General features: G+C 39.8%; 1 protein-coding gene across 1 annotated transcript; it reads right to left on the minus strand.

Moving 5' to 3' along the window:
- Nucleotides 1-9,599: 9,599 nt before the first annotated feature.
- Nucleotides 9,600-12,220, minus strand: LOC146384850 (aly/REF export factor 2-like). Its single transcript, XM_084930262.1, has 6 exons — nucleotides 11,902-12,220; nucleotides 10,998-11,171; nucleotides 10,770-10,917; nucleotides 10,579-10,645; nucleotides 10,117-10,297; nucleotides 9,600-10,014 (listed from the first exon to the last, which is right to left on the minus strand). Exons 1-6 carry the CDS (start codon nucleotides 12,091-12,093, stop codon nucleotides 9,994-9,996), a joined length of 783 nt encoding a protein of 260 aa, XP_084786388.1. The 5' UTR covers nucleotides 12,094-12,220; the 3' UTR covers nucleotides 9,600-9,993.

Raw genomic sequence — 12,220 nt, forward strand, 5'->3', positions numbered from 1 at the left:
AAGTTTCTGAATCATTTAGATTGTTCAACAAACTGATTCACTCAGGTAAAGATGGTAAGCTGGAGCAATGGTACCCTTGGAGTTCAGTTTAAGTTTTCAGACAAATATTCCCTCGATCAGTTGCAGCTTCTGCTTTTAAATAAATGATTTAGCTGCAAATGTTTAGCTGCAGGTAGCAAAGTCCAAAAGTGACAACATTTCCACTGCAGTCTCTCCAGAAATGGCTTATAAAATTTTGACCAAATTAGACATTTATCCTTGGATCAATTAAAGGGTGAAAATCTTTAATTGTACCTTTTATAACATTTTAACAAGTTACTGTCTCCTGCTGCATGTTTCCTGTTTTGGCTGAACTTCATCAGCTCAAAAAACTCACCGTGCTGTGGTGTACTAAATGACCTCATGTACAGGACACACTGAAGGCAGGTTTGCAACGTTTAATCAACAAAGTCAAGATCAGTTAACAACAGCTGAACTAAAGACTTTCTTTTTCTCATCGATAAAATGAGGTCCATGCCAATGCGCTCAAATGGGACCTCCATTAATGGTGAGGGGCATAAAGGCGCTTTTTGAATGACCAGCTGGTTCACCAGCTGACACCACTGGACGCACACCATCGGCGCACATCCAAACATGCAAAAAATGCAAGATGGTGGTGCGCACAGATACAGCGGCTCTATGCTCTCGACACACTGAACATGGTCTGTCCCTACTCGTTACAACATGTGGAAATGTCAGTGCTATGTCAGGGCGCACTATTTGACTCTCAGCTCTCATCATTTGATCAAAGGGCCAGTTGCATAATGCCATTATCTTCTGTGTAGCGAATTGCTGGAACGGGCAACCCAAACGCCACGTGTCCCTGTTGGTGGTGTGTGCAGGCCTACATACTGTCCTATTGAGCTACTAAACCCCGACCAATCAGTTTTCAGATTTAAGGGGTATGATGGCCGTCAGCTAACCGCAGCTGTTACTCTTTGCATTTTCCCCCGATATTTCTTTTCCACCAGTACTATGGGGTATTTGTGAATATCCATGACTGACCCGGCCAGTTGGTCTTTGGACAGGGTCACGGCAGTTTCAAGGTTAAAAAAAAAATCCCTTTCACTGACAGACTGAAGGAAAGCTCCTCAAAAATGGAGGGTCTTCAAGCTCCTCAGTGGCAGGAAAAGGTTTCCCGGACCCAGTGTTGTATATTTGTTTCCCAAAAGATTGAAATAGTGGAGAGAAATCAGGTTCTGAAACCATCCAGAAGACAAAGTCTCCAACTGGTTTGTGGAAGTCCAGTTTCTCCAAATTAATCAGCGGGTGAAATGTCTCTTCATGGATGGTTTTGATTCTGTTGTTGTTCACGAATAAAGCCCTCAAAGCAGCATATGAAAGAAAGTCATCTTTCATTGTTGTCTCCAGCGTGTTAAAAGAGAGATCGAGCTCAGTGATGAGTTTTGAAGCGGCTGCAGGGACTTCTCGAAGGTTTTGGCTCAAACGGTCGCAGGATGTTGTTCACAGTGGTGACACTGTTGACTGGTGATTGACAAGCACTGAGATACTAACATGACAAACACAAGAAACATCATGACTTATTCTCCTGAGTGCCTGCAAAACACAAAATCAAACTCAAAGCTTTTCTCTCAGGTGCTGGTGTGGCACAATCTAATGATAAGAAAGGTCATGCTAACAGCTTTTGGAGCACAGCTGCACAAAATAACAGCTTTTGGAGCACAAAATGCATTACAGGCAAACCCAGTACCCAAACATGTTAACAAGGATAAAGAAAAAATCTGAAACAAAAGCAGGTAGTGTGGTGATTTATGTTGTGAGGATGCTTTCACTCCCATCAAAGTCACCCAGTGTTGAGAACCCAAATGAGCCCAAAAACCTCAAGTGGCTGCAACCAACAGCGAACGTCAAGAAGTGGATACTTGCATGTTGAGCCAGAAACATGCAGAAAACCCAAAAGAGGCAAGACGGCACATCTTGGTCCCACTCAGGCAGTACGAACACCTGGAAAGAGGAGCCCACAGTTCAGACCCAAGGTCACTGGTAAGGACACCAGCCAGCCAGTTATAAGTCTAGTTTTAATTTTCATTTTAGTTAGTGTTATGGCCATTCTAGGGGTGGCCAGACCATAATATAAGGGTGATCCACCCCTGTCTGACCCCAAGCAGCACATCACACAACCAGTACAATTTTGATGGTGATTTATTTACAGTGATTGAATTCTAACAAAGGAAAGGAGCGAACTATAGCTTCGGGGTGGACCCCAAAACAACAAACAAAAGGGACCGTATCTAAAGGATGTACAAAACTTATTTATGAAAAGAATAAAACCAAATGACAATGTCTTATCTCCCTAACTAACAACAACATGAGAAAAGGGTAATCAAATAAAAAGGCAGTCCACCCCTACATGCTCCTGTATAAAGAAACAGGTAACACAAAGCCTGCCGGTTGAGGTCCATGGCGGTGTCATCTTATATGTTGTCTCCAGGTCATGAGCCAATCTGTATGGGCCGTCCCATGGATGCACCAATCACGGAAAGGCACCTGCACACTCAGATTTACATATGAGACAACATTACAACAACAGTCGTAACATTAACTAAAAATGTTTTTCACCATCTCGTTTTAACTTCTGGTTTAGCTTCAGCTAACTAAAACTAAATGGGCCTTGGAAATAATCACATCTTAATAGAGTGAACCATAGACTGTATAAAAGATAGGACCATTGCAACTTTACTGCAGCACTTCACCCTTTCACATAGTCCCAGCTCTTCTCTGTCATGTTTTATGGTTCTGCAAATGTCTTCAGTTGGTGAAAGGTCTGGACTGCTGGTGTCTTGTTGTGCTTGCTATGCATCCCTGACTCGTTTCTTCTTTCTGCATCAAGTAAGGAATGTAGTGAAAGTTCCCAAGAGGTTAAAAACACCACTGAAAACATGCCATCAGACCTGAGTTGGGACACTTGGATTATGGAGCTTCTGGACCAAGAGAGTGGATGGGAGCATGTGTTTAACAAGTAAGAGTATAACGTCCCCCAAAATGTCCCTAACTAACAAAAACATGAGAAAAGGGTAATCAAATAAAAAGGCAGTCCACCCCTACATGCTCCTGTATAAAGAAACAGGTAACACAAAGCCTGCTGGTTGAGGTCCATGGCGGTGTCATCTTATATGTTGTCTCCAGGTCAAGGAGACAACATATAAGATGGATAGACAGACAGATTTCAAAATAGCCAGCTGGAATGTTAAGGGGTTGAATAACGGGATTAAGAGGAAGAAAATGTTAACATATCTAAAGTTATCAAGAGTTGATATAGCCTTTATTCAAGAAATGCACATGTGCAAGTCAGAAGCCTTAAAACTTAAATGTTCCTTGGTAGGTAAAGTCTTTTCCAGTCCTGGAACTGATAAAAGTAGGGGAGTGTCGGTTCTGATTCATAAAGCAGTTAGCTTTACTGAAACAAAATTAATAACAGATAAGGAAGGTAGATTTATATTGGTTTATGGACAGCTACTGGACACACCAATAATTTTATGCAATATCTATGCACCTAATGCGGACATACTCGCCTTTTTTCATAACCTGTCACAGTATCTTTTGGAATTAGAAGGTGCACAAATAGTGGTAGGAGGAGATTTTAATCAAATACTGGATCAAGACCTAGATAGATCACTTCCTAGGAGAGGCACAGAGAGTAGAGCTGTAGTTGCCATAAGGCAGATGACCTCAGATTTAGGTCTGAATGATATTTGGCGGACAATGCATCCAGAAGGCAGGGAATATTCCTTTTACTCTCCGCCTCATAATGTTTATACTAGAATCGACTACTTTCTTATTTCTGAAGCCTTAGTGAATAACTCTATAGATTCAAGTGTTGGTAATATAGTAATCTCGGACCATGTGCCAATTTTTCTATGTCTTGGAAATATTTTACAGATTCCTCAAAGCCGCAGATGGCATTTAAATGTGTCCTTAATTAAAGACTCTGGGTTTATTAAATTGATAAGAGATGAAATACAATTTTACAAACAGACAAATAAGCGAGAGGACACTACATTGGCTACTTGGTGGGATGCTATGAAGGCATACTTAAGGGGGAGGATAATTTCTTACGCTTCCTTTAAAAAGAAGGCAGCTAACAAGAATATCATTACGTTAGAAGCCAAATTAAAGGCACTTGAGGCAGTACATTCCCATACAAAAGACAGAGTTCCGTTGAATAAAATCGTTAAAGTTAAATATAAGTTGAATGTACTGTACAACAGAAAGGCAGAATACGCTTTATTTCGCATTAATCAAGCATATTGGGAAATGGGAGAAAAGCCGAGTCGTTTATTAGCATACCGTCTTAAACAGAAAGACGGTATGAACCATATCCCAGGCATACGACAATCAGATGGGGTTATTTCAACTTCTATTAGACATATAAATGATGGATTCAGGGCCTTTTACAATAATCTTTATTCTACACAAGGGAGTTTAGATGAACAGAAATTCGAAGCATTCTTTACTGATTTAAACCTGCCACAGCTTTCTACTACTGACCAGCAGATTATAGATGCTCCAATTACAGTGGAGGAGATTACCCGTGCAATTAACAGTATGCCACTTAATAAAGCTCCAGGATTAGATGGGTTACCATTGGATTTCTATAGAGCATTTGAGGATATGTTAAGTCCCCTGTTGCTCGATGTTTATAATGAGGCGTTCAAAGTAGGCTCATTACCTCAGTCAATGCACTCTGGACTTATAACATTTATTCTTAAAACTGGGAAAGACCCTTTAGACCCAAGTGGTTACCGCCCCATATCTTTGCTGAATTCTGACCAAAAAATCTTGGCAAAGGTCTTAGCGGGTCGATTAAAAGTAGTAATGGTGAAAATAATTCATGCAGACCAATCTGGTTTTGTTCCAAACCGCTATGGTTCAGATAATATTAGGCGGTTGGTTAATTTGCAAAATTATGTATATGATTCAGTATATCCAACAGTGGCCCTATCGCTGGATGCTGCAAAAGCTTTTGATTGTGTTGAGTGGGATTATCTGTTTAAGACATTATAAAAGTTTGGTTTTGGTGACAATTTTATTAGGTGGATAAAGATATTATATGATTCGCCTTCAGCGCGAGTATTGACGAATGGGCTCATATCAGACCTATTCCTTTTACAGAGATCCACAAGACAGGGTTGTCCCCTTAGCCCCGGTCTTTTTGTAATTGCTATAGAGCCTTTGGCACAAAAACTGAGAAATAATGTAAATATATTTGAAATTTCGATGGGTAATAGTCAACATAAGCTTCTATTATATGCAGATGATATGTTGTTACTCATGACCCAGCCTGGGAAGTCAATTCCAGCCCTATTAGAATGTATAGAAAGCTTTACGCTGCTTTCAGGGTATCGCGTCAACTGGGATAAATCAGAGGCAATGCCTAAGTCAGGACACTGCCCCCATACTTTATTTAAACAGTGGGAGTTTCGGTGGTCCGTGAATGGTTTGAGGTATTTGGGGATACAAATTACCTCGAATTACACTAAGATGGTTCGAGCAAATATGGAGCCAATGTTTGAAAGAATAAAAATGGAATTTGGTAGATGGTCCAGAGTACGTCTCACAATATGGGGTAAAATTAGTTGTATTAAGATGATGACTGCACCCATGATCTTTTATATTTTATCTAATATTCCATTACACATTCCAGATAAGTATTTCAAAGATCTAGACTTTTTAATCCGGCAGTTTCTTTGGGGTAGCTCACCGCATCGTTTAAGTATTAAGAAACTTCAAGCGAGTGCAAAACAAGGAGGTTTTTCATTGCCTAATTTCCAATGGTATTATTGGGTGATGAACGTGAAACAACTTAGAGCTTGGTTACCTACTGCACCAGTTAAACCCATCTGGTCCCATATAGAGACGGAAGTTAATGGCGGTATTTCTCCTTGGAGGGAGCTGTTTGATACCAGTCATAAAACTACCCATCCTATAATTGCAAAGACATTGTGGTTTAAATTACATAGGGCAGGTCGCTGGGACTTTATTAAATCACCTTCGGCAACCTTATGGAGTAATAAAAGAATTTTGATTGGAGGGACATCGGTTGACTGGTTACAGTGGCGTAAAGCAGGCATCCTTAATGTATCAGATTTATTTGACTGTGGGACTAAATGTTTTTTAAGCTTTGATAAAATTGTAGAGTTATATAAGTTGCAGCGTAATCAATTCTGGAGATATGTCCAAATACATAGTTCATTATCGAAGTGGCTGGGAACCCCCTTGAGTTGTCCTGTGGGCAGCCCTGTGGAAGTCCTGCTCTCAAGATCACCCTTGGGTAAAGGTACCAACGCTAAGATTTATCACTTATTGCAAGAACGGTCAGCTGACCCTCTCCTTAAAGTTAAGGGCTACTGGGCCCAGGACATGGCATTGGACATATCTTCAGTTGAATGGGATTCATGTTTTCAAAATGTTAATACTATGTGTAAAGAAACAGGCAGTAGATTTATTCAACTTAAGATAATCCATAGGTGGCATCGAACACCGCAACAATTGTATAAATGGAACCTGGCCTCTACGGACGAATGTTGGAGATGTGATGGTCAAAATGCTTCGATTTTACATATCTTATGGAGCTGTTCGGCACTTCGGGATTGGTGGGAGATTTGGTATCTCACCAAAACTGTCCATACTTGGTATAACCACAGAACTTTCTGATGGAGATTTTTCCAGTTATACAAAAAGATGGATTATTTTGGCTCTTACTACGGCCAAACGGGTCCTGCTAAGACATTGGCGGAAAAAGAACCCCCCTCCCTATGAAGAGTGGCTAAAGACAATGGCTAAGTTGGCGTCTTACGAAAAAGTGACTTATGGTTTATTAGACAAATTGCCTCAATATGATTGTATTTGGTCCCCTTTACAAGCTGGCTTTCTGTAACTTGAAGAACAGAGGAGTAATGACAGAGTGGTGGTGTGGGGATTGGTGTGCGAAGAAAGAATAGGATAACTTCCCTTTGTTTTGTTTGTTTGTTTTTTAAACTATTTATTTATGTAGTTATCCTTAAGCTCTGTTATTGAAGTTTAAAATGAAATAAATAAAAATTGTTGATGATAAAAAAAAAAAGTTTAAATTTCAAAGCTCATGCATACATGCACATCCAGTGCTCAGTGTCTAATTGTGTGTTTGTGTTTTTACCTTTTTGCAGTAGCGTAGTGAAACATTTGGGCGGTGGATAAATAATGGAAACAAATCAAACAAATGACCATAATTTCCTAACCGTAGGGGCTAGAACGGTCATTCTTACACCGTTTTGTTCAGAAGAGATGGGGGAATCTTAAAGTGTTGACAATTTATCATTAAAATATGAATTATTAAAGATATTTGACTTCTAATGCACCATAACTGAGTAGAGCAAAGCAAAAACTGCCTTGACTTGCCCTCAAACAACGCTTTCTAACTCTAAATCTATTTGGAGTATCAATATCATTCTTTCACCGTAAGAGACAGCAGGCTTTGGTGAACAATCATGGAAATTTTCAGGTCTCTGTGGAAATCCATTAAAAAGATATGACGAGAGAAAAAAGTGGTTCATTTCCAGAGTTTGAAATCTGAAGAAATCTGAGCGAAGGACGAATTTCCTACCCTCAAACAAGTCTAACTCATTTCAGAACGGTAATAGGTGAGAAAATAATTCTTGAATTGTGAGCGTCAGGAGTGTCTGAAGATATACTGGGACAAGCCTTATGTCTTAACTTTGCTTCGTTAAGGAGATATGACGATTCGAATATGCCTCTCATTACAGAAATCAAGCGGTGATTTTGAACAAGCTCTCCATTGACTTTCTATGGAGAGTTTTGCGACTTTGTGTTGGTCTGAGGAGATTTGCCAAAATTCTATAAATCCCACAACAATGATAGTGACATTTTCGGAAAGCCAGCAAAAATACCTACGTTTTGATGTATAATTTGTGGAAGTTGAGTGAAAATTGAGCAAGTAGCAAGAAGTTGTTCGGACATGAAGAGAAGACTGCAAAACCTTCAGTGGCACACTGGGATCCAAGTGCATAGCAACCATAACAACGCATGTATTTTGTGAAAAATCACAATTTTGCAACTGAAAACTTTAAGAGGCATAAAAGTAAAACGGTAAAAGATTTGAAAAAGCTGATTTATACCTGAATAGCCCAATAATTTGAGAACATTTTAAAGTTTGAATGGTTGTTCTACGTGAAAATATGAGGAAGTAGTTAAGTTTCAAAAACAAGCAAATTTTAGCAGAATTGCAGAAGTTTCCCATTCATTTCAATGGGACAAATTAAGCTTAATATTTTAAAAAGTATAATAGTGAAAAATACCAAAAGACATAGCCATCATTAGCAGGAATAGCAGAATAGTTTAAAATTTGAACGGTGAAAATTGGCTGAAAATTGTGGAAGTAGTTAAGTGCCAAAAAGTGTACGGAAGTCCTAAGAGGAACTCAATAGTGTGGATGCTTAAAGCATCCACACAATTATCAGTTACATCAATTCTATAACATTCTGGAAGCCAGTGTTCAAATGCAAAAATGAGTGCAGGAAGTAAAAAGGCTTTTGCAGTAGTCTAGACAGGAAGAAATACAAGTCTTGTCTTGAAATTTGTTTACATTTTTATAAAATTATAAGATAAAACATGACTACATTAGTTTCACTGTGTGATGCTGAAAGTTATCAGTTAGGGCTACGAATTATCGAGTAATTCGAATAACTCGATTATAAAAAATTCTTAATACAAATTCTTTGTTTCGATGCTGTTTAAGGCACGGCTCATACCACTGTCGCTATGAAAATGTGAAACATTTGTGATTTAAAAACAGACCTGAAATGGCACTCAGGAGCAGTGTTTGAATAAAATGTTTGACAATGTTAACCCTACACACACTGATAACACAACAGCAGCAGTGAGGATGACACTGGTGCAGTTTGCACACACGCTGCGAAGAGCAGCTGAGCTCAGGTGGAGCGAGAGAAAACGTTTCTAGTGTCCAAAACAGCAGCTCTGTAATCAGCAATAAAAGCTTTACTGGGAAGACCTTCTGAATGTACCTCAAGTTATTTATGCATTTTTTTTTTTTTACTTGTGTTTTTGTTTAAATTTAATTTATTTGCACATTAATATCCTTCTTGACAAACGTTTTCATTAAAACATTGCAAGGAGTTCATTTTGAAAAACCTGCACCCCCCTCGTTTGTATATTTAGTATTGCTCATTAGAGAAAAGTATTTCCTATCCAATTACTTGATTAAATAACCGAGATTACTCAATTTCTAAGATAATCGGTTGCTGCAGCCCTAATGTCAATTCAGATACTGGAGATATGAGAGACACCACCAAGAAGACGGAGCAAAGACAATATGAAGAGGTACAAGCAGCAAGATCAAGATGTTGACCCTGTATGAGGAAGAGTACCAATGGTAGAGACTTTGGAAGGTAATTCATTGTGTGGTGCTTTGAGAATGCACCATTATAAAGACAAAGGCTTTAGTTTAGCATGGTTTCAGTAGTTGGCCTGAGCATGGCCAGTCAACATTTGGCACCACTGTGAGTCCAAGAAGACGAGAGACGTTTTTCTAAAGATGACTCAATATCATGAATTTATGTACAAAATCCTTTGAACGTGTCCATGTGTCAAATATACAGTACTGAGTGACAGAACCAGTGTACATTAAAATGCAACTTTTGTTTTTAAATTTACATTCAGAAGTCTGTCATTCAACCATGTTTATACAAAAAAAGAGAACAAAGATTCTCATTACAGGTTTAAGGCAACAACAGTTCCTGAATCCTGATAACATGGTTTCATGGTTATAAAAAGAGAAATTTTGAAAATAACACCCAAAAGAAAAAAATGGTCCATACAAAATGTCTTTAAAACACAAGGGTCTGATCCATCACATCTGATTAGCCAAAATAAAAAAAATGATAAAAGGAACAGCAGTGCCATCCCAGCAGAGTCCTTTTAACTGGTGTCCATCTTACACTAAGAAAGATGAAGAAAAAAAGAAGAAGAAACCGATTAGAAAATTCACAGTATTATCCCAAATAATTAATGAAACTGATTTCATGCAGCCTGATTACATACCTCAGCATTATAGGCATCCAACTGGGCATCAAGTTCCTCTGCAGAAAGCTGGGGTCTGTTTCCTCCTCCCCTCCCGCGGCCTCTGAAACCTCCACCACCACCGCCGCCTCCACCACCACCACCACGCCGCCTTTCAACCCTGGGCTGACCGAGCCTAGTCCGATCAAAACCTTTGTTTGAGCTCCAAACGATAAAAAGAAAGAGGGTTAACTCCAGAGAACCTGTAAAAGCCAAACAAGTTCCCCCCACCCAGATAAATGGAAGAAAATTAATGGAATTTGTTGTCGATTTTGCAATAAATCACTTATCAAATCTCAAAATCCTTGTAATACATAAATTGATTTTTTTTTTTTTTTTTTTACTGCGTAACACCGTAACCCATTTTCAATGCCTATATCATAACATTAACCCATCAACCTTGATTTACAACCCCGGATCCTTTTTTTAAAAACAAAAACATACCCTTGTGTATTCTGTCTGTTCTGTGTGTCGAATTCTGAAGTGGCTTGTTGGATTTTCATAGGGCGGCCTGGCGGGAAAAAAATAAATAAAAATAACAGAAGTATAAATTTAGTTAGTTACCATTAACAGTTTAAGCAACAGCCATGTGCACACGCCTAAACAAGAGAACAAGCATGGGAACAAATCCTCACCATCAAGCGGTACGCCGTTATAGTGCTTCATGGCTTTCAGTGCATCTGCCTTATTTACAAAGTGGACGTCTGCAGTTCCTTTACTGCGACCAGACCGATCATAGTGTATAGATGCCTTCTTCAATGCTCCGAACTCAGCAAACAGCTCCTAAAAAGTAAAATCTGGAAAATCAGTGCCATTCCTCAGCATCTGAGGTGAGCAAAATAGAACTGAGCTTAGATAATTACCCTGATATCAGAATCAGAGACACCAAAGTCCAGATTGGAAATCAGCAGCTTGCTGCCGTTTCCTCCGCCATTTCCACCACTGTTTCCTCCGCCGTTTCCACCACTGTTTCCAGCACGTCCACCAACATGCTCCTCAAACATATCGTGCTGCCATTTATCGGGCAACTCTCTGGGCTGTGGAGACAAAAAAATAAAATACAGGCTTAGTTTGTGTTTTGTTCTAGGAAACTCAGAGTGCTACTATGATGGCTTAAAGCACTTGAATATTGAATGTCTGAAGGCTATTGAAAAAGGTAATCTAATAACCAATTTATGGTCATTACTCCCTATAAACATCACGGGAATCAGGCTAGAGGCATCATCCAGGTCTTCACAGGAGGAGTCCATTCAAAAGGGATGAGAGTCTTTCTTCAGTGCCTGAAAACACTCTTCTTTCCACAGAGGTGGTGAGAGTAAGGCAGCGAGTTTCCACAGGTTGGAAAAAGCCCCATGTTAATTATGCGGCCAAAAAAATGAAGCAAGGGCCCCACTTTGAAGCAGTTTTGTCAGGAGGCAAAAAAAAAATAGTTTGGTAGACAGGATTTCGGCTCCTTTTGCTCGAGCAGGCTATAAAATGCTGACAAAGCCAAAAACAAAAAACAACAACAGCAAAAAAACAAAGACACTCCAGCGAGGGTAAAACATCCACATCAATCAGAGCAACCGAAGAAATACAAGAAAACACACAGAAAAGTCCCTCAGAGTCCATGCTGGTTCAGCTCCTAGCTTCTCCTGTTACTGTTAACTGAACCATGCTAGTTTCCGGAAGTCCGTTATCACGTAATTACACCTTTAATGACGCATTTTAAAATACATTTCCAACATTTTAACCATTTTCACAATTTCAACCGCTTTTCTTCCATACCCTCGTGTACGGCGTGGATCTGTTGTTTCGGTTGAAGTTGCTCTGTCGGCCCCGCGCCGGCCTCGACGGCCCGCCGCCTCGACCTGAGCCTCCAGCCCGGGCGAACGTTCCTCTCCCGCGGCCTCCACCTCCGCCTCCTTTCTTGCTCATCTTGATAATGTCGTCCAGAGACATGTCCATCTTATCACCCATGGCGCTGTTCAAACTTCACCGACAAAGAAGACAGACAAAGACTACCGACAAAGCGTGCAGAGGTGGCTGTTTATAAGCTACCGGCGGCGCGATGTTGAAATTGACGGAAATGACGTCAGAGGGAAGC

This window comes from Perissodus microlepis, chromosome 6, assembly GCF_051167445.1.
Source record: "Perissodus microlepis isolate ML-2025 ecotype Zambia chromosome 6, ASM5116744v1, whole genome shotgun sequence".
NCBI classification, from domain to species: Eukaryota; Metazoa; Chordata; class Actinopteri; order Cichliformes; family Cichlidae; genus Perissodus; species Perissodus microlepis.

Bases quoted from the DNA above. Each gene is read 5' to 3' on its own strand.
- LOC146384850 (XM_084930262.1), bottom strand. From the start codon at position 12,093: ATGGGTGATAAGATGGACATGTCTCTGGACGACATTATCAAGATGAGC. The intron at 11,172-11,901 runs GTATGGAAGAAA...TTGTCTCCACAG, and splicing joins GATCCACGCCGTACACGAGG to CCCAGAGAGTTGCCCGATAA. The intron at 10,298-10,578 runs GTATGTTTTTGT...TATCGTTTGGAG, and splicing joins AACAGACAGAATACACAAGG to CTCAAACAAAGGTTTTGATC.